General features: G+C 39.7%; 1 protein-coding gene and 1 long non-coding RNA gene across 3 annotated transcripts; one reads left to right on the forward strand and one right to left on the reverse strand.

The window, feature by feature from the left end:
- Nucleotides 1-26: 26 nt before the first annotated feature.
- Nucleotides 27-5,027, reverse strand: pofut1 (protein O-fucosyltransferase 1). Of its 2 annotated transcripts, none has more exons than XM_022765919.1 (7): nucleotides 4,882-5,027; nucleotides 4,288-4,409; nucleotides 2,665-2,847; nucleotides 2,228-2,340; nucleotides 1,862-2,054; nucleotides 1,276-1,518; nucleotides 27-1,115 (listed from the first exon to the last, which is right to left on the reverse strand). In XM_022765919.1, exons 1-7 carry the CDS (start codon nucleotides 5,018-5,020, stop codon nucleotides 921-923), a joined length of 1,188 nt encoding a protein of 395 aa, XP_022621640.1. In that variant the 5' UTR covers nucleotides 5,021-5,027; the 3' UTR covers nucleotides 27-920. The 2 variants fall into 2 exon arrangements, with proteins under 2 accessions (XP_022621640.1, XP_022621641.1); XM_022765920.1 differs by lacking the exon at nucleotides 4,882-5,027 and adding an exon at nucleotides 4,522-4,595.
- Nucleotides 4,430-13,725, forward strand: LOC111236990. Its single transcript, XR_002665744.1, has 5 exons — nucleotides 4,430-4,512; nucleotides 5,082-5,145; nucleotides 10,785-11,066; nucleotides 12,423-12,507; nucleotides 13,705-13,725. It is a non-coding gene; the product is annotated as an uncharacterized LOC111236990 (long non-coding RNA).
- The last annotated feature ends 9,386 nt before the right edge of the window (nucleotides 13,726-23,111 follow it).

Raw genomic sequence — 23,111 nt, forward strand, 5'->3', positions numbered from 1 at the left:
GGCTGTTGGTTCTTTGAAAACTAGTGTACATATTTTTATTGGTGAAAAACATTGTAGAAAATATTTGACCTCATCATCATCTCATTCACACAATTAGCTTGCAACACATACCCAGTTACATTTAATCAATATTCAACCAGTGCAAATCAACCCTAAAACATTTGTTCACATTCACCAAATAAACAACACTGTTCACGCAGCATTCAGACAAGGGGTTCCACACATTTCCTCAATTTTTGGTCCTGGTAAAGTGAGAGGTGGAAAGACTTCTCTCCTCTTCCCCTCCCTATAATTAGTATGTACAGGAGGATCAGTTACTGTGCTCTCCTTGGAATGGAGGGCAGAGCGGAAAGGAAAGAGCGAGCTGCATAGAGATGGAGGGGAAGGGAAGGTGGTAGAAAAAGAGAAGAGGAAGAGAGCAAAAGAGAGACAGAGACGATCGCTGACGCTGCAATCAGTCTTTCCCAGGGTTCACTGAGGTCATCAGAGGGCCTGCTAGATGTCGGGATTGCAAAACATGATTGCAGCTAAAGAATACAGCTGTAGCTAAAGGAAATGTTGGGGAAACCTTGTGTTTCCCTGGTGGAAAAGAAAACTGGTTTTACTGTAGTGAACAACAGCAGGTAGAGGCCAAATTTTGAGAAGGAACATACAAATACTGAATTTTCAAGCAGGGAACAGACAAAAACATAGTGTTTCTTGCTAGCAGCAACATGTCATAACATTTCACAAACATTAATACAACCGCAGGCTACATCCTGTTTTAAAAGCCCTTCCTCAGTTCTCTGCCTTCATTTATCTTGCTTTACTCATTAAGAACCATCATAAAAAAATGATAAATATTCTCTACTTTTTACATGCGTTCTTGCTTCCTCATGACAGTCATCTAGCATTAGCGTCCAGAGGGTGACACTTTCTACTCAGAGTTCTTCTTTCTGATTTGATTTTCCAGGCTTGTCCATGCCAAAGAAGGAGGATGGAAGCCCATGCACGTCCCGCTCCCTCTTTACAAAGGCAGAAAAGGAGGAGACACAGTTGCCGATGAAGTGGTCAGCCTGGCCTAAAATGTATAAGTCCAACTGGGCTGAGTCTGGCTGGAGACTCACCACTTTCACCTGTAGAAGCCACAGTGAAACGGGGAAATAAATAAATCAAGTGAGAGTATTTCTCAGTTCTCATCTATGATAAAGATGTTGTAAAAAGCTTAAGAAACAAAAGTCTAATTTAAAGCAGGAGTTACTTATGACATACTTGAGAGAGGCTTTACACACCCACCTTGCCCTTGAAGAGCTTTTCAATATCCCTGCTGTGGGACTCTGAGTCAGTGGCAATGTAGACAGAGCGGGCAGAGTTCTTCTTCACCCACAGCTTGACAGCCCTGTGAATCTCCGCCAGGTCAGGAAGGCACATGGTCATGGTGAGAGGTAGTGCTGTCTGGCGGTTGTAACCGACACACTGAGGAGAGGCCATGAAGTGAGGCCCTGCATCGCCACTCTTCAGCATTTTGCATGCATTTTGCTGTAAAGGTGGATGAATAGAAAATATTTAGATGTGACTCATTGCTGAAGGGGGTGAGAACCAACCTAGAACTAGATTAGGCTAGGTTAAATATCTGGTGATTATTGTCGACAAATCCCAACAAAGAATCTATGAATCCTGCTGACAAGCATTTCATGTGTATCCAAAGCCTGATATTCCTCTGTGACATAAAGCTCAATTGTTTTCCAAAAACTACTAAACACATCAGTGAGTGACACTCTCTGTGAACAGATGTGTGATTGTATGTGGGTGTCTGAGTGAATGAGAAAATGAAAGATATGTGTCTAAAGCCCAACGTCATACATCATGAAGCTCATCTTACCCAGTCGATGCCAATCCTCAGGTGAATGCCAACATATGGCCTGGTCAGCAAGGCGGCAATGTGCTCTTCTCCCTCCTTCACCATGTTGTCTGACCACACTACATAGCGCTGCAGCCCCACATGCTCCTCTATCACTGGGAACTGGGCAGGAGCCCCAGGCAGCGCCAGGACAGGATGCTCAGAGGGAGGAAACCTGTTCGAGCAGGGGAAGCAGGGAGAGAATATGCCTGTTCACAACTTTCATTAATAATCAATGGAAAATGGAGACCTCACCAGCCAGTCATTATATTTAAAGCTACCACTGATCCTTAGGAAGATGTTTTGTATGTGTTATGTCAGCTTTGATAATCGCAAACATGTACTCACTTTTTCATCCACTGAGGGTTGTGGTAGGCACTAAAAGAAATACCACCAAACAAGACAGACTTGTCAAATTCCACCCCGACGTACTCCCAGAATGGACCAAATGGGTTCCCATCCTGAAAATGAATCAGACCCGTCTATCTATGTCAGAGCAATGAAACAGCAACACTAGCTTCATAATTATATGGTTCATAACTGATGGTCTATTGGCCACCAGAGGGCAGAATTTCACCCCAACCCTTTTCATTTGCTGATGGTGTTTGCAAATTTGCTCTCTAATTAATCTCATTCTCTGCTTTTTTACTTTCACCTTTACTACCTGTTTCAAATCTTTCAGGAAAGAGAAATACTCAGATGGTCTGAAAGGAGCAAACAAATTTCATCAGATAATAACTAGCTGACAGTTATCAACCGAATAATCTGTTTGCCTGGACTCTCACCTTCATAGGGCAGGATTTCTTGTCTGCACTCCGCTGTGCAGCAGTCTCAAAGCAGTAGGCGTTCCTATGTCCCAAGGGCCAATATTTGGGGGCCAGCTTCTCCATGAAGTCCTCCAAACTGACCACACGGTGGTAGGCAGACAAAGCCTCTAACTGGAAGAAATCCCTGTAGGGAACATGGACCTGAAACGAATAGAAAAGAATGGGATGACTTAGCACTATCCACTTCAACTTTAAAGTATAAGGCTGGTGATGCTCTAAATTTTGTTACTGTCAATAGCCTGTCTCCTAATACTTGGGGCTCTTAGCCCCAGGCCTATTTGTTCCTTCTGAATATGCAAATCATTAATAATTTGCCACAAATATCTTTTCCTGTTAAAAAGGCTAAGTAATTTCCAAAAGTAGTTGGGCAGTGTAGATTCTTACTACCAAACAGGAGTAAATTGTGTATTTCTTCACGACTATTTTTAGCTACAGATCTGGTGCTCCCACAGAAAGATGGTGTGTGTGTGGGATTAAGTCAACATCAACTACAGTGTGTGTGTTGATCATGACGCACACTTCTCCACCCAGTGTGAAGGTGTGCTTCATCATTGTGTTTTTAATAGTTTTTGGACACAATGGAGCTCTATGGTGCAAAGGCTTTGAATACATAGACAATACTTGTTCACTGATGGTTGACAATAAGAAAAATACAGAATTTCTAAAGATTTATCCATTAATAACAATATACAAAGGTTAACTATAAGTTTAAACACACAAATTTAAAATCCTTGACCCAGTCCTGTGACTGCACCCATCCATTCCTTTTTCCCAACAGACATTATGACCTATCATAACAGGACAACCTGTTAAAAAACTAATAACATTTGCTGCACCTGAACATTATCAATGGCTGCACTCAGTTTAGGTTCAGCATTTCTGAGGCCTTGGTACTGTGCATGCAGGGTCACTATTGTAGCTCACTGACATTATTATTTCCTCCTGTACTTTTCCTGTTACGGCCGGTCAAAATGTCATCTGTGAATAAGGTAAACGATTTGATTATCAGAACCAGTATTTATATGCTACGGGAAGTTATTCCCGACAGCTGCCATTACTTTGTATGAACAACAATGTCCAAAGTGTCCTCTGGTCACCTGGACTTTTAATTACATTAATTCATGACATTTGTTATATTACAATGTCTCCAATTCTAGTTGGTTTTCTTTTGAACTTTTCAGAACTGCAAGATAAGCATAGTGTAAAATGTTCATAGATATACATACATTCAATATACAGTTAATTCTGTTTAATGTCAAAGAACAATCCTGCACCTTACTGTAAAGCACTTAGTGATGTTTACTTGAAATGCACTCATGTACAGCACATGTTCAGTACTACCTTTAGTCTCTAGTCTCAGTTTTTGTATAATTCTATTTCATATATGATTTTTTTTAAATAGTTTTTTTTAATGTATTTATTTTATTGAATGTTTCTTACCTGCCTATTTTGTTTTTGTGATTTAATATGCAAATTGTCTGGTTTAACTTACCTTTAGTATTGAAAAAGTTCTCACTCAATCTATCTATCTACATAATAAATAATCACACTTGTGTGACAGTTGACTGTGACTGTACTTACATTGGTGTAAGGGGGTGTGTGGTGGCGGTACACTATCCAGGGAGGGACTGCCAGGGTTCGGTTCAACATCTTTGAAAAGGCCAGAGATCCCAGGAAGTGGTCTGCCTGGTTCCCAAAGCGACCTGAACGACAGCAGCGGTCACGTTACTTTAACGGTCATTTTCAACTGTTATCTTTAAAGTCCTCACGACAAGAAGATGGAAACTTGAGCGACTGGACGGAAGTGTATGTTACCTCAGTATATCATGCACCACATTTAATGGGTTCTTTGCAATCACAGTATGGTAACGGGTGTATTTTTCCACTTACTAAAGTTTGTACTAAGCTCAGCTAAGTTAGCTGCTAACTAGCTACTATTGCGTCTCTTCTGGCTGCAAGTGTTCAAATGTTCCCGCAGTTGCTTTTTAATTCACCTAAACAGTCCGTCGAGCTGATGACTGGCCCCTAGCAGAGTCAAACACAGGTATGGGTTCATGTTTAGGCCATATGTACTTCTTTAGATTTAAAACGTCACTTTAAATTTATGAATGAGTGAAGTTTTGGACTCGCTAGCTCTGCTAAAAATCTACGTATGAGCTACAGGAAGTGAATTACCCATGCACGGGCAGTACAAAACGTAGCCGTTCTCATCCCACTTCAGTTCTTCGGCAAATGTCCGACAAGTTTGGAGCAGCAGTGATGAAAGTAAACATGTCAGTGTGAAAGCATGAACTGCTTGTTGCTCAACCGCCATTGTGCTTCATTTCATATCCCAGCATGCACTGGCTTTTCGTCTGCTTATTCTTCTTCCTTAGGTTTATTGAAGAATTCAAAGAGCTGCGTCTACATCCACCTACTGTACCGGAGTGGTAATGTGTGGTATGTATGTTAAAAAATTGATATTTTAATTGTATCCTATAAATAGATAAATAGTGCCTCAGTATTACAGTATTTGTCCTTCAGTAAAGAAACAATGCATAGTCTAAGTACAGGAGAATTATGGAATCATTTGCTGGAGACATGTCCAGACTTTTCAAGTTGTTTTAGATCTGTTTGGCTATAAATGGAAAATGAAGTGACTTTAAAGACCCTGAAAGCTTGTATCAGTGATTAATTAAGCAGCAATGGAAGTTAACATGAAGCAAACAAAGTTATGAAAAGTTATGAGAAGTTGTGAGACTCAGATGTTCTGCTGTGGGCATGGTTTAAGATATTTGACTGACAGTGCTGTGTTATTTCTACATTTGTGTGTGTGTGTGTGTGTGTGTATGTGTGTGCGTGTGTGTGTGTGTGTGGGCGGGGTTGTATGTAAGCATAAGTGTAACATATGTGGGTGTTGATGTATTTGGGTGTGTGTGAGTATTGTATATGTGTTAGGGTATTTGTTTGGGGGAATTAGACTGGCTTTTTTGGCTATGACATTTCAATTTCATCTGGTGTCTTGACTGGTGGCCAGGGAGCAGCTTGTATATATTATTTGCCTAAAAACAAAGTTGACAACCTGTTTTTCTAATGGCGTGATATTAACCTTCAATGGGTGCAACACCAGAACTTTCACTTATTGCTTGACAAATCTAAGAAGCTGGCTGAAATCAGTGGAAACAGGCTAGCATAAGGAGACAAAAAACAAAGGAATAAAATCCCTCACAACGCTTATCAAAGTTTGATTAAAATTTTGCTATATTCTGATTGGTGTGCTGAAATCACCTTTTTCTTACTGAGTCCCACCCACTTTAAACAAGTAAAAAAGACAAATACAGAAATCAATTTAGGGATACCAAGCAAACATTGCTGCTGCATCCTGAACCTACTAGAATAAAACTATGTAGGAAATAAAAACAATAAGATCACTAGAAAGACACTACTGATTACAACAGACAATCTTATACAATTGCAACTGTATGATGAGACGTGTGTGATTTTTTTTTTTATCAGGGTGGATAAAGTGTGAATAGTTTTATTCCAAACTGAGACATGAACCGTTGAAAACTTGACACAACTCTTGCAGAATGAGGATGTGAGAACCCATGTCAGTTTTTTTCCCCTTTACATAAGGTGTTAATTTATTTTCTGCAACCAGACAGAAGAAAAACAGCACTTTACCTTTCCCGTTATTAGCGTTCCTTACAACTGAGACATCTGAAAGCGTTTAATTAAAGCATTGAAAGCCCTGTGTCTACATTAATACTCATTCAGTGGACTTGACAGTTCAAAGTGTAGAAAAAAATGTGCCAGCGCCACACGAACACAGTTGAAACTAAGGTTACAGGAACAACATTCACTTGAAATGTTGAACTAACTTGCGCTCTTTAAAGGTCCCATATTGTGGAACATGAGATGTCCATGACTTTTTGATTCTAAAGCAGGACTAGGTACTATATAAATACTGTGAAAGTCAAAGTATTAAAGTGTGTAATCCATGGATATAATGCACACAGCCCGTATTCAAATTGAGCCTTAAAACAAGCTGTCAGGACTTTCGTAACTTTTTGACGTCACAACAGTCAGAAACCTCAGTTATGCCCCAGGATGGCCCACCTGGACCCACCATCCAACCTTGTTGGATTTGATTTCTCCAAGTGTCTACCTGAAAAAAAATCACCGACCTGTTGTTACTAGAGCTCCAGGAAGAAGATATAAAACTACATCGAGATGTTTTTTGTTACTAAAAACCACAAATGTATCTTCTTATGGATCAACACCCCAAATAAAACACGAGAAAAGTGTCAAATATGGGACCTTTAAAAATGAATAACGATGGCTGCCAGCACATGTTCCCAACATATTTAAAGTTTGGAAGTAAAACACTATTAGTGATGCAGCAAAATATCTTTTACTTATTCTCTTGTGATCATTCCTGCAGACTGACAAACAAAGCGGTCACACAAAGTTCACATTGCAAAGAGAAAAAAATAAATGGATCAGACCAACCCTCTTTGCCTCGGATTCCCTGGTGGAAATCAGATGGAGCCAATCAGTGCTACATCCAATGATAAAGACTCGCAGTGTTTCCTAGAGCTCTGTCATTATAGTTTCTTCATGAGATGTTCACATGTGCGCTCAACATGCCCAAAGCTAATGTGCTGGGTTGGCATGGTAACATATGGCCTGGGTGCGGTCTCAAACCTTTGTTACTTTCGTTGAAATGTGTGGACTCTCTGCCAGCCTGCCTTGTTTGACTGAATCCGCTGATAATTGCTTAAATATGTCACATTAAAGAGTTCATTATCTGCTGTTGAAAGGCTGCAGTGACACAGCTGACCTGCATGTATGATATGATCTGCATGCAAGGGACAACTGCATGTGTGCAAATCAATGGTGATAATAGATTATTATGATCTAACAAATAGCACATGTGGCCAAAACACCATAAAAGACATTTCATTCCTCTGTATTCATACCAACATCCATGTCCTTATTTGTGAGTTCTTCGCAATGAAGAGTTTTGAGAAGTTTTTTACTCGTGCCTTTGCTTTGAAAGATACTTAATCCCTCCACATCCTCCAGCTCAGCCAACCCAGTCCAACGTATTCTCTCTTTGTGTTCAATCACTCTCGTTTTTCTTTTCTCTGATGCTCGACAGCTGGCTGTTCTTTCCCTCTTTTCCTGTGTCGTTCTCTGTGTCTGCTCCTCCCCCATCCCTTGAACACACACTGTTTTTCATTGTTAGAGATGACAGCAATGATAACAATGCAAAGAACCACAACTCACAGCCGGAGTATGAGACAGAGAGAGAGAGAGAGAGAGAGAGAGAGAGAGAGAGAGAGAGAGACTTCCCTCAGGTGAACAAATGACATCCATCACAACAAAAACACACCTTTACACTTACTTGAATTAAATATTTTCACATTTTTATTAGATATCTTTTGAGTCTGATCTGGTAATGATTGTAAATGACAGATAAATCAATAGATGGTACAGTTGTTAACATATAAAGTGAGGTTGTACATCTTGTTTTTTTTATGTATCTCTGACTCACTGTCCTGTGTTCTAGCAATTTCATTTCCCTTTTTGAATCTATAAGTTCCTCAGACACATAACGCTTCACTTTGCATTTCATTAGAACATGTAAAGATGTACAGATGCATGTTTCCTCCTTTTTCCCTCTCTGTCTTAACTCTCTGCCTCTCTCTTACTCACTGCTAATGCAGAATAACAGGCCTACAGCTCTCTGCAGTGGCCTTTCAGAAGAGGGAAATGAGGTAGTCAACCTCAAACAACCCGCCTCCTGTTGACCTTTCTGTGTTGTTACTGACAACCTGGCTTTCAGTTCAGCTGGAGGCTGTGACTAGCATGTGTGGTGTAATTTCCCCAATTTCAGCAGGCAGAGACCACATATGTTTGTAGCTTTGTTAAAAATCCTCCTACTTTTTTCTAGGTTTTTCTAGGGCAGTAAAGAAAAAAATTCCTGAAAATAACAAAGAATGAATCTAATGTAAAACTCACTAAAAAAGTGAATGATTTGGGATGTAAATATTTAGAAGAAAAAAAAACACCCAAAACTAACTAAACTCTGTTGAGAAAAATGTTCATTTTTACTTTTAGTTTTCCCTGTTCAGCAGCAGTGTGATGTGGATATAAACTGAATCAAACATAAAGGGAACAAAACACAAAAAAGTGACAAAACTCACTTTAGTTGTGAAAAGTTATTTATTTGCATTTGTAGTTTTTCAGAAAGCTGGCCAAATCTAGCAAAACTCTGATAACAAAATACCTGTTTTTGGTTTTAGTTAGCTTTTCCTCTTAGAAAGGTTGAGGTGACCTGGATAAACAATAATCTGATATTAGAGTGAAAACAATCATTTTGGCTCTGAAGATTTTGTCTTTTTGGCTCTAGAGATGTTTAAAAAAAAACTAATGGAGCTCTGTTGCCATAATACCTTTTACTTTTATTTTTCCCTGAGGTTTGTGATTGTGATTTAGTGCATGAATAAAAAACAAATCTAAAACAAAAGTAACAAAATTCGTTTTGGTTCTAAAGATTTATCTAGATTTAAATGTGCTAAGACAAATAACAACTAACAAATCTGTCCATGTGTTCACTAAATCCCTGTTTTTAGTTTTACTTTTCCTCACAGTTAGGATCCCCCTGTGACAGTGGTGTGTTTTAGTGATGTAGATAAAAATTATATCTAACATAAAAAAAGTTTTTTTAAAAAAGTAACAAAATTCATTTGGGCTGACAAAATGCTTGTTTTTAGTTTCACTTTTCTTTTCAGCACAGATCCCTGTATGGCAGCACAGTTCCTTCCTGACATGGATATTGAACCATAAAACTAACAAAAACGTAATAAAACTAATTTTGACTGTGAAGATTTATTTACAAGTGGTGTTAAGAAAACTAAGCCAAAACTCTTTTGTCAAAATGCTTGTTTTTATTTTTTAAATATCTTCTCAGCTAACACAAACTAACACAAAACTTTTCTCCCTTAAATATTTGTTTAGATTTAAATGTGTTAAGAAAAATTACAAAAACTAGAAAAACTGATAAAATGCCTATTTTTATTAATAGTTTTCCTGTCAGCCAGGATCCCTCTGATCAAGACATGCTTTCATGATGCACACAGAATATAACATAAAAGTAAGAAAGAATTAAAAAAATAATTATGGCCATTACGTTTTATTTAAATGTGGAAGTGTAGAGGAAAAAAACTATCCAAAACTGACCAAATACTGTTGACAAAATACCTGTTTTAATTTTTTTGTGTCCCCCACTTGTCAACAGTGCTCCTTTGTGATGTGGATAAAAACTACATTTAAATATAACGTAAAACTCAGTTGTGAGGACACATTTAGATTTTGAGGTGTTGTGAAATCCAGCAAAAACATTACAAAACTTTTACATTTAGTTTTAGTTTTCCTGCTCCAATTTGATCAACCTGTAGCAGGACTGCTCTTTACTGAAACCCTGAATGAAAGTAACAAAACATGTAAAGATTTAATTACATTTAGTGTCAGTGAAACTATAAAACTGCCCAAAGCTAACAAAGCTCTGTTGAAAAAAATGTTTATTTTTAGTTTTACTGTACCTCTCAGCTAAGATCTGCTGTTTGTTAGTGGATATAAACTGGTATAAACTGTTTCTATAACATGAAAGTGACAAACAGGGAACATATTCATTTTGGTTGTGAAGATTTGGAAACAAACAAAACTTTGCTGACAAAACATCCATTTTTATTTGTACGCTCAGGATCCACCTTTGGCCTCTAGTGATGTAGATAAAAACTGAATATGAACATGAACCAAACAAAAAAAAGAACTCAATTTTGTTTCTAAAGATTTTTGCAGATGAACATTTATGAAGAAAATTAGCCAAAACACTGCTGACAAAACACCTATTTTTATTTGTCCACACAGGATCCGCCTTTGGCCTCTAGTGATGTAGATAAAACTGAATATGAAAATGGACTTAATAAAAAATAACTCTTTTTTTTGTTACTAAAGATTAATTCAGATTTAAATTTGTTAAGAAAATTAGGCAAAAACCCTGTTGACAAAATGCTTGTCATTATTTTTAGTTCTCCCTTCGGTAGCCCTGGTGACGTGGACGTGGAGCTGGACAGGATACTCCACCCATCCACCTTATCAACCTGCTGCAGACCACTGGTGTGGGCTGCCTGCGACCTGATACCCCACCTCATTGCAGGGGAGTCGGACCCAGCTCAGATAGACTTCCTCACATTTGCTGCGCCTGTGCTATAACCCTGAAGTTATCACACAGCAGCTGCTCGGTGGTTACGTAACACACACAGGATGTGATCATCGTGCTATCTTCCAGTGCAGCACCATCATCTTAACAGGTACCAGGGTGTTGTGTAACATTTGTGTTTTGAGCATTAATCATGTGGCTCTTTAGGTTGTTGGAAGTGTGCCACAGGGCGTTTCTGGTTGAATTACACCCAAATTTCACTAAAAGATTCTTCAGACTTTTCAGCCCGTGACCCAAACAGAATAAATTTAGTCTCACCCAGGCTCATTAAAACACACCATAGGGTAACAACCTATTTTTACACAACTATAATTAAGGAAAAGCCGACCCAAACAAAACTGTGGAGAAAATAATGTATGTCCACAACACGCCTTGGTCATATGTCTGCACAAACTGGAGGGGATGGTGGTGTCTCTCTCTTTGTGTCCCAGTGGTTTTCACCCTCCCCTCCCTCCCTCCCCGCCTCCCTCCTCTCCATCCTTTCTAAGCTGTTTATCGCCCATCTCCACTAATGTAAACCGCCCATCTGTTTTAAACAAAACACATAAAAAGACTACACATAGTCATTTCCCACCACGCCAGAGCCTGAAAGAAAGGATTGCTGGGTATTCTGGTGGCAAGGAAATACACTCCAGATGTGAACAAATTGTCCCCCTTACTAATTGCCATTGTGTTCACTGATGCTGATTTTGGATCTCTTAGGTTCGTGTGGATGGGGCTGTGTGTGCTTGCCAGAATTGTGGATGTGTGTGTGTGTGTGTGTGTGTGTGTGTATTTATGTGGAGGCTTGGGTGTGTGTGATTATGAAGCTGATGGTGTTAAAAGAAGAGCTATGGACTGAAGGGCGTTAAAGGAAAAGAGAGGTAAATTGGGATGACACCAGAGGAATAAGTTGGAGATCTGACTACTGTTATACCCAGCAGGCATAAACACACACAGATGTTTCTGCTCAATGCCCTGATGAAGGCTTTATTTAAGGGAGCCCATCGCTTTCTTCTGTTCTGTCATCATAACTTCTGAAAGCCTGGCTTCCTCGTCCCTTACAGTGCATCTAATCAGGACTGATTAGGTGTGTGGTAGCCAGAGACAGGCAGGGGAGTGGCGGCTCTGGAGGCTGCCCTTCTTGCTCGCGAGGCGGTTTTTCTTGCACGTGAGAGACGGTCTGGAGAGGATGAGAGAGACAGGCAGAGTCAGTCAGTGCCACGGCACTATGTGGCGTTTCATAAGACAGTTAAAAATCACTCCACAGCTCGAAATAACAGACCACCATGCAACTGCAATCAACCTGACTGTGGTCGCACCAACCACACTGTGATCTAAATAAACAAACAGTGGCATAATGAAGGAAGTCTCCTTCTTCATGCTGGGAAATGGCTTCACCTCATCCATCTTCAGCATCCCCTGTTTCTCTGTCATCTGTTCTTGTCCAGCTCTGTTTGTTTTGCAGCATCTTCACATGAGAAGCTGCAGCAGAGAAATGACCACAACAGCTGCATCAGACTGCGACTGGTCTAAAGAGTGAGGATCTCCCTGTAAAACTTTATTTCTACATTCAAGTGTAGCATTAAAACAATCCTGATAACTGCGCATCATTTGTATGACATTAATATAACTCGATCACACTGTAATAATCCAGGCTACAGACAAAACCCTCAATGTAAACAGACTGAACAGAGGAGATGCTGTTCTGTTCTCACAGTAATTTTATTTATTAAACTAATATAAAATTTCATATTCAGCTCCTATGTAATGCTACCTTCTCTACACATGTCCAGTTTACTGTGAAAAAAGTACATCAGACAAATGACAACTATTGACATTGACTAAATTTCTTAATTTATAAGACTAAATAACCAGAAGTCTTTCATCAGACGTTTAAATTGTTCATTTGCTGCGCGAGTTTAAATATATTTAGTTGTCATAGATTCTTGAATTAAAAAGAGACAGAATTTACAATTACTGTATAATTATGCATAATTAGATTAACCCTAATTCTAAAGCCAAACAATGAATGAAATAATTGCATCAATTTGATCAAGTCTGTTCATGTAATTTATAAAGTCTCATATCTGAATGTAAATGATTTAAATGTGGGATGATGAACTGTATTATTTTAACATTTTAACCTCATAATTTAATCTGAACTTTCTCAGTTTTAATATTTCATTCTTACTAGTTCTTTAATTGTTTTATCAATGAATGAATAAGTAATGATACATAGCCTTAAGAATGTGGCTTTAAGTCTCACAACACATTTGCAAATCTAGAATTTGTCATTTAGGCATCACTTCTTTATATACATGACATTTTAAAAAACTGAAAACTACATATATATATATATATTTGTAGACAACTAATTAATGTTGTGACGGGAAAAACCTGCTTGTAGACTATTTTTTCAGTTAAAGGTTCAATTATATTATTATTTTTCACTCGGGCAACTTTCAAAAATAAATGTTTGCGTCAAGACAAAAACTTATTAAACGACAGTCCTATCATGGACCTGCTGTGATTTCATGCAGCTTAAATGCCTGTAGAGCTCCAGCACTCGACTAAAGAAATCAAATTTGTTTTGGATGCTGTTTTTCTTCCGGCATGTAAACAGGATGAAAACTGCCGCTGTCCTCACATAGAAACAAACGTCCGACCACTGGACGATCAGAATAATATACCTGAAGATTAAAGGTCCAGCATGATGACTGTCCTCACACTTTCATCTGTGTTTGCAGCTCCTCTGAAGAAAACCTCGCGACATCATGCTCACAAACTGTTGTTACCACACTGCAGCAACAGGTAAGCCTGTTGTGGTTTTGGAGGCAGCCCACCCCCCACCCCCCGCTGAACAACAGGCATTTTCTACCCCGCTCCTCTGTATTGAACACGCCAAAAGGCTTTTGGTGCATTCATGTTCGGTCGGAAATGTGGCCACTATTAGAGCGCGATTGATTACCAAACACAAACTATGAATAAATAGGCCTATAACTGAAGTATTCTAGTTTGTTTTTATTTATTAGTGAACAGACAGCAGCCAAAAGCAGGACTTTTGTAACGTTTTTTTAAATAATTCAATCAAAACATCAAGTACTGACACTCACTGACAACATAGAGTAGCTTATACCATCATGATATAATCATGTAGCCTATTAATTTTAAATTTAAACAGGCATAAAAATATGTTTCTTTTGTTGATGTTCATTAAAGTGTCATCTTCAACATGTGAGGGCTTAATACACGGACAAAAGTTTTTTTCTATAAATATAAAATATGAGCAGGCGGGCTGCACTTGAAGGCAGCATTATTGAAGACTCTTGCTCCCCCACCCCCCATACTCACTCTCTGCACAAACACATTCACCCTGCGGGCTTGGTGGGGCTGTTGGAAGCCTGTGGAGGGGCAGGGAAGAGGTGCTGGGGGGGCGGCGTGGGGGGTGGTTAGGGTGATGAGGAAACGAGTTGATGTGCCCTGGAAGTAATTCTTTCACCCCCCACGAAAAAAAAAAAAACAAGGTGGGAGAAAAGGGACCACCACCACCACCACCTTTAACACGTGGGGACCGGGGCGACCGTCCACATTCCTGCTGATGAACTGAAAGTCCAGCTCGTTTTCCTCCTGTGTGTTGACACTTGTTGACGCTTTAACATAAATAAATAATATACAATTGCAGAATGCATGATTCAAGTAGGCTACATGTTTTATGTTGTGAGTCATTTTTAGATAGCCTATATATTTAAAAAAAAAATGTTCATTTTGTTCCCATAAAAAACCTTTTATGGTTAATAGAATATATGAATGTAAGAAAAACTTAATATTTAATTTTAGTGATAAGACATATTGGCTATATTTTGTTGATGTGAAGGTCTTTAAAAGTGTGATTCATTACAATGCTATGAGTGCACTTTTCTTTTGCACAGTTTCATTTAAAATGGACTGTTAGAAGCTATAAAACAAATGAATAATTCTTACATCTAATAAGGAGAAGATAATTTCTTAATATCGCCGGTATGGACTGAAATGGAAACATTTTCTCTCATTTCCTATTCACTTTTAAAGGATGACAAACCAAACAAATAAGGATAATCTTATTCTATCAGTATTACGATTTAAAAATATTTTTTCTTATATTTAATAACTGCAGTAAACCTCAAAAGTCATTAGAAACAGTAAAATATTTTCAATGAGCAGGCTACATAATGTTGTATTGAAATGTAGCTATAGGCAACTATGAAATACATCCAAATATCGGATGTTAATATGTCATATGTCAAACTTTGGCTCCGTTACAGGCAAGATAATAAGAGTTGTTTAAAAAAAAACCCGCTAAATGTTTATTGATAATCTGAATAAACAGAATATCTATGCGGGACTGCAGGTGTAATAACTGAATCAACTGCTTGTGACTGGGAGGACTGGTTGCAGGCTGCTGAAAAACCAGTAAGCTGTCCCTGCTTGAAAAAAAAAAAAAAAAAAAAAAAAAAAAAAGTTTGTGAAAGTGGCCTGACGTCACACTCCCACAATGCTTACCGCCCCATAACTCCGCTGCAGCCTGAGGAGAGCCAGACACACTCTCAGGCCCCGAATATAGAAAAATTATTGAAAAAAAATCGGAAAAAAATCATAAAAGAACAGATCGAGCGGAGAAAGGAGCGGGGAGCGGTGGCGTGGGCTCTCCCACTGCGGGTTTCTGGTCCGGTCCGGGATGGAAGGTTACCGGGGCTCCATGTGAAATTGACTAATGCGGTGCTGGAAACTTTTAGGTGGGTTAACTGCTCGTTTTTTTTCTGCAAGACCTCATAATGTGGCTGCACGTCCTGATGTGTGCATGTGTGTCTTTTCAACAACTTTACCAACTTTATACCAACTCTCGGCTCGCGCTCACTGACACATCGATGTGCGTGACACTTGAATTGTTGTGAATGTGTTGTTACCATCGCGCAATCGGACTTTGCGTAATTTTGCTTATTTTTTGCGGCAGCGTGGAGGGACCTGGGTATTTAATTTTTAATTACGCGATCGCCTCCTCGGCTCCTCGAGGCTTTTTTTGCTCGATAAATATGTTGCAAACGCGGATGAGTGAAGCTGTGAAACACGGCGCACTCCGTCCAGCGGCCCGTCGCTGTTGACGTTTGATGTTCTTTGCAAGTTTTCGGCGATCTGGTGAGTTTTAAGCAATTTCCGAAATATTTATCAAGTGTGGCATGAAGCTGCAGAGAAGAGGGAGACAGAGGGAACGTCCCACGGTGTGTGTTTGTTTGCGGGAGGAGAAAACTCTGGTGAAAGTTGCTGTAATGTGGAGGCTGTTTTCTGTTTGTGCATCACACGGTTTCATTATTTAAATGAGTTTTGTGGCTGATATTCAGTCGTACTCTACGACCGTGAAGCCGTCGCTGCTGACTGCATGTGTGTTTGGCCTCCTCACTGGGTTATCTACAAGGCTTATGTCATGTTTGTCGCTGATCGGATGTTGTGTGTCTCCATGAGAGAGAGAGAGAGTGTGTGCTTTTCCTTGGAAGCGGGTAAATAACAACCAAGACCCCCACCAAAAGGAGGGGGGTAGGGGTCACAATGTGGGGGTTCAGTTTATGCACTTGTTATTGATAGCTGACTTGGCTGAAGGCTTCCACTCTTCACACATTTGTTCTCAATCAGGTTTGTGGAAAGAAGCAAAAACAACTGTTGAACTAACGAATATTCTGCAGCAGAGAAACACTGCTCCAATAGGGACTGATCATGAGTTCACACTGAGATGTTTTTCTGTGCTTTCACCAGCTATAATGGTCATTATTGTCCCTGCAGTGACATTGTATAATTTATTACAGGATTACTGCAGTTTGTTTTGCTGTTGAACAGGGAGGCTGCACTCACAACAGCACCTTGTGATATTTAAATGTTTCATATGTAAGCTATAAGCTACAGGCAGACATCCTGTGGTGTACAGGAGTTACACATGTACGAAGCTCTCCACTGCTGAACAGAGAATTAACAAAGGCAGCAGCAAACTATTATTTTCACTGTCATTGAATCTGACAGTTCTTATATTAAAAGAACTGACAAAAAGAGCAGAGAACTGTTTCAGTTTCCTTAAGCCAAAGTTGATAATTGAAGATAACTTGTTTTGTCCAATCAATAATCCACAAACGCCAACATTATTGATTAAGTATCATATATTAGAGAAAAACACCAAAACTGACAGGCTGGGATTGTTTGGTATTTTTGCTTGAAAATGACTTTGAAAAAGTTTTCAAACTACAGCAGCTGCTGATTAATTTCTTTGTCGATCACCCAACTGAGATTATATCTAGATTCTACCTGTAAGGGTCTGATGGCCTATTAGGTTTCACAGGGTACAAATATCCTTCTGTAATAGCAGAGTGAACATTAGCAGCGCTCTTTATTTCACTGACAGCAATTTTATGAGACAATTATATGAGATATTATGTAGGATGTACTAGATGATTTGTGTAGAAAAGAAATTGGTGATGTTTTTGTTAAATAAAATTAAAAAAGAGGTAAATTATCAAGGCAGCAGTAATTACATGGCTGCAACACTAATGACATACATGATTATATATGTGTGTGTATACGTATATGTATGTATATAGGCTATATATAGGTCTATAAACCTTAAACATTCCCCAGTACCTGAAAAAGATCAATGTATAAGTTGCAGATCTGGTCTGGTAAGTGCGAGTTTAGGTGGTTTTCCCCCACCACGCATTTTCTGCTGCAGCATTTTTGAGACAAACGTGCTTCATCCAGGCCTCCAGCTACATAATAAGGAAATGGAAGTGAGTTTGTCACGAGACAATGGCTTTGTTGCTTCCAGTTGAAGTGCAAGTCGAGACCCATGTGTTGATGTTTTCCACCCTCTCACTATAAGAGCGCTGTTAGTGATGGAGCTGCTGCTTTAGGCTTTAGAAGATTTGTGTCCCTCCAGAGATTTCTCCAGTTGTTATTCTAGTGCACCTGCTTTTAGGTGCAGTGACAGATGTGACATAGCTTGTTTTGATGGACTTTAAAAGTTTTTAAAGATCAGAGGTGAATTTGTCGATAGTCCGAAAAAAATTGAACGGTGCAGGAATTAGCATGCAAACTTACATTTCTGCTATTTTTTCTTTATCTGTTTATGATTATGCTCATTAAAATCAGGAGTCACTACCTCTTCTGCATCTTTTTTTCTCAGTCATAAACTCCTGATGATTCGTGTTATTCTGGTGCCCAAGCATTCTTAGCTGCTCCGCTCTCCAAAATATTTTGCGCCAGGGTCCTTGAGCCAGCTTCTTCTCATTAACTTCCATGCATTGCCTTACATTACTTCCATGCCCCTGTGGTTGGAGGCAGCACGTTTCATGTTTGCCTTTGTGATTGAGTGAATGTGTCTGTCTGTGAGAGCTCGCACACATGCCTTTTTTTGAGACGGTAGATGTGTGCGTGCGTATGTGTGTGTGCGGGTGTGCAAGCTTGTGTGTTTGCTACAGAGAGAGAGAGAGAGAGAGAGAGAGAGAGAGAGAGAGAGCTGTTTTTGAGTTGGAGGGAGGTCTTCTCCTCTGAAAATCCCCCACAATTCCTTGCACCTCTGTGGGCAGCGGCAGCGGTGGTAGTGGCAGCAGAGACGGTGGCGGCGGCAGCAACAGCAGGCTGATTTCCATGAGAAAAGAGCATCAGTTGGGTTAATGGGAGGGACAGCCCCTCTGAGGGGACAAATGGTAGTTAATAACCAGGGAAGAATCGGAAAAGCTCTGATCCCTTTCTTTGTACTTCTTCACCTTCTAGAGGCAGGGATGGAGTGGGGTGGGTGGGGGTGCAGAGGAGATGGGTGAGGGAACAAGGGACACTGGGTTCATGCTAGAATGGATGTTGTTCACTAAAGGGCTGCAAGAAGATTGTACTATTTGTTATTTTCTCAAGACGGCGAGAGGAAAAAAAAACGGGCAAGTCGAGAGCCTGAGAACCTGAACTGAAAACGGGGCGATGCAGAACTCGTGTACTCATACGTGCGTGTGCATATGCAAGGGTTGTAGTTTGTGTATTTGAACTCTTTGTGTACTCACATCTACACTGCAGTGTTTACATGCATGTGTGTCCAGTGTCATGGGACAAGAGCAAGGGGGAAAGATTTATTTATTTGTGATATGTGAGGTTTCACACACAGTGGCTGCCGGTCATTCAGGTCACTGAGAGGAGAATGGATGGAGAGGCGGAGGAGAGAGAGATGCAGGAGATACTGTAGAGGAGTATGAGAGTGTGAGTCAGTACAGCGACAGACTGGAAGAAAGCTAGAATGAGAAAGAGAGAGAGAGGAGTCAGATTCATTGTCTTATTTATTTACCCTTTAATCAGATATTTACTGATGTTAATCTGAATTTGCAGTTTTAGAGTCAGTTGTACTTATTCAAAGTTTTTGTACAGCTGCTTGTTTAATATTTGAGAAATTGTGATTATTTCATTGAATGAAAAAGAGGAATATCAACAAAATGTCAAAGGAAAGTATCAAAAAGTATTGTTTTGGCCCTTTGATAGGCATATCTATTCCAACATAGTCTGGTGGGTGTTTCCTTAGTTTTTGTGGGTGTTTCTCATTCTTGCAGCTTTTAATTTAAGCTGCTTGCAGCAGTTTAAAATGTAATAAAAAATGAATTGGCGATTTGTATTTTATTCAGTGGCAGTTTTCTCTTTTTTACACTATGCAGCCAAAAACTGTTGGATTTTGTCCACACACACACTGTGACAGTGAGGCTGTAATTTCTGAAAAACAAGTCAGTTCAGTACAAACATGGTCTGGTATGAACAGCAGCTGATGGTGGCTCATGTTTGTGAACGTCAGCAAACTTTATATTGATATTGTCGTGTAACTGACATTACTGAGTCCGTTTGCTGACTGTCCTTGTGCTGCTGTTACACTATGCTTAGCATTAAGCACTAGCCCAATATGGACAAACTATAAGTTGAAGTTAACCAGGAGTAACGTTAGCAAACTTTAAATTACCTGGATCTTTCTGTGTGATCTGTCTTTCATAATTCCTCTTGTAGTGTTTTACCAACGTTGAGATTTGCTGCTGTAGTCGTATGTGGTCTGACATCATGGTGGCTAATGCTAACTAATGTTTTACTGATAGGGCTGCCCCTGACCAAAGGTTTTCCTGGTCGACTTGTTGTCGTTAAGTCAAGCTATTAGTTGACTAGTCGTCACACATTTATGATGTCAATTTATTTAGATAAATATACATGGGGGGGGGGCATATAATGGTTCGAGTCCAGGGCTGAGACAGAATGTTGTAAGTTAGTGACACTGTTAATGACACTGGTAAAAGTTAGTTGTGGCTAAAGTTAGGCTACATACATGTTTCAAATAAGCCATATTTGTGGTGGAGGTGAATGTTTATGTGTCGCCTTCTCGAGGTTGTTCTTTAGCCTCTCGAAATGATCCCACACTTTGGATTTCCTGCCCGACACACCGCTACATAATTACTGTAACACACTGTCCTGTGTTTACATGTTGTTTTGATATTTGAGGTAATGTGTCCCCTAAGAGTTGCCGTAAGGCGGGAGTTGTTGTTGGAGTCCCGCTTAACGTGTGTTAGGAAAATGAAAAAGTTGCTGCTGCTCACTGTCCTACGTCTCTAAGTCCTGTTTATCATTTTATCACTAAATATGCTCAGTTAGTTGAACCCAAGATGCTCGGTCACATTATTATCTCATAAGGGACCAGACATGTAAACTATGTCTGTCCATGACTGAGTAACTGAGTCTCGACACTTCCTATGGAATTTGACTTTCTTCCCCCACGACCAACCGACCAATCAAAACTTGGTCAACTAAGACTCTTCTCATCGACTAACTTTTGGTTGACCGTTGGGGAGGGGGCAGCGCTAGATACTGATTTGGTTTGCTGATTTTATGACTGTTGAGTGTGAAGGTTCATTCATGACCATAGTTTGACCAACTCAAACTCATGTAATGGTCCTCGTCAGCAGATGGGATATGGATGGATTTTGCTGAATTGTTACCTGTACAAGCAGAACAGCTTTGGTTTTCATCTCTTACGTGAAAGTTAATCTCTGTTCTGATCTATAAAATAAACTTCTGATAATAAACACTCTCATGTCGCTCTTTCACAGAAAATTAACAGCGTATTTTTTTATTTCAGATAAAATGTGTGGGGTGCACAAAACATCACTCTTTACCTCCTTTATTGTAAATACAGCACTATATACATTTACTACATTCAGTTGGCAACCGTGACAGAGAGAAGAATGATGCTTTGCTGTGTAATAGACTGATTGAAAACAGACATACTCATGTGTAGCGCAGCGCAGCATACACACACACACACACACACACACACATACACACACACACACACACACACACACACACACACACAGATATTTACAAGACTAATTAAAGTAAAAAAGAACCCTCACATTTTCATTTTTATTATGCATAGGCACTACGTTAATAATACAGGCACACATTCTCTCATTTACTCGCACTCTGGCAGAGGCTTTTTGGACCAGTGCACATTCTGACGGGTCCTGCAGTATGCCGGTCAGAAATAGTAAGAGGATGCTAGATGCTTGAACCACATACTGCCACTTTTCCTTGTGGATCTTTTTCTAGGAAGAGCGGGGCAGCTGTGGCTTTTCAGAACCTAGATCCATCCATCAACCAGCACCCATGGTTTACACCACACAACATACACACACACACACACACACACACACACACACACACACACACACACACACCCTCTTTCCTCTCCCTCCTTTCCCTTCCCTCCTCCCTCCTTTCTCCATTTCCATGTATCTTCATTTCTTTTCCGTTTGGTCTTTTCTTCTTCTCTCTTGCACTCACTCTGTTCATCCATCCCCTCTCTGTTTTGCCCTTCATCCATCCTTCTCTCCCAGACTGAGTTTACAGCCCCCAGGCCACTTCCGCCAGGCTGTCTGCAACAGATTTATTAATAGGCTTTTCTCTCTCTGCAGTAAACACAGCGTTGGTTTAGGGGGCTGTCTCTCAGACACTGATAGACTTGTACTTAACCTTAGGCACTGACTGACTTGCGAATAGAGGACAGTCTGTTGCTTTCAAAGATGATTCGCTTCTTTTCCCGACTTGCAGTAAAAGAGCCAATTAGATTTGCAAAATTTTGTGATTATTTCAGAGCATTTTTAAGCTTGAGTTTGGCGAGGTGAGAAGACAGGGCGGCAGAGGGGATGTCATGTCACAAAGGTCATTTGGCGGATTTCATTACATGTGTTGCAAACATGCAGCCTGCACTTCGGTCTGCTGATCCACTGTGATATACTTGACAAAAAGTCTCACTGCAACTGATGTTGAGCTTTTGATCATTTCACACAGGGTCAGGGTTAGTTTGCCCCGTTGTCATGGGTTTGTTGGTGTTGAATATTTATTCTGAGCAAGACTTCTGGTCCATGTTGGTTTAAAAAGGTTGTGACTGAAAATCATCCCTGATCCTGGAAACAACAGTTGAGAAAACAGCCTGTTCATGAAGCCCTGACCCCGTTCTGCTACTACAACTCTCTGCTCTCGCACTTCACTTTGATAACAGTGAAGATTTTCAAATGTCAAATTCAAATCTTTTCTTAAAAAAAAAACAAAAAACAGTTGACTTGCCAGCTGAAAAGATCACTAGCAGATTTTATCATAGCTAGCTACTTAAGCTAACATGAGCTGGGTGAAACTGCTATCTCCTGCTGATTTTTAATGTTTAAAGCTGACTTGTTTGAAACTGTAACCTTGTAGAAATGTCTTAAATATTCATTTGAACATGTCCAAGGCTAAATCTCAGCATTATTACCTGCTGCTCCAAAAACAGCATTGTTGTCATATTGCAGTGTAAATCTACTAAGTCCAGCATTACTAGTGGTGCTTAGTTTACTGTACATATTTCTGACAAGCAGACTGGAGTTAGATCTTTACTGTTAATGTTACAAGAGAAAAGGCTCTTGGGATGAGGATATCAAACATAACGCTGTCTCCGGTAACAAGTTGAGTCAAAGTGAGTGTAAACTTCTCCAAATCTAATAAAGAGCAGCACAGAACCAGTAACTTTACCATAAACTGTGTTATAGCACCATCCGGGACTGGCTTCGACACATTGGGGAAATACTAGCTG

Source organism: Seriola dumerili, unplaced genomic scaffold, assembly GCF_002260705.1.
Source record: "Seriola dumerili isolate Sdu_G_001 unplaced genomic scaffold, Sdu_1.0 BDQW01000800.1, whole genome shotgun sequence".
Classification (NCBI taxonomy): Eukaryota; Metazoa; Chordata; class Actinopteri; order Carangiformes; family Carangidae; genus Seriola; species Seriola dumerili.

What these genes read in the sequence shown, in the direction of transcription:
- pofut1 (XM_022765919.1), bottom strand. Translation starts at nt 5,020, where the DNA reads ATGGCGGTTGAGCAACAAGCAGTTCATGCTTTCACACTGACATGTTTA. An exon ending in AACCCTCAGTGGATGAAAAA is followed by an intron (nt 2,055 to 2,227) that starts GTGAGTACATGT and finishes CTGCTCGAACAG; the next exon opens with GTTTCCTCCCTCTGAGCATC. An exon ending in AAAAGCTCTTCAAGGGCAAG is followed by an intron (nt 1,116 to 1,275) that starts GTGGGTGTGTAA and finishes TGGCTTCTACAG; the next exon opens with GTGAAAGTGGTGAGTCTCCA.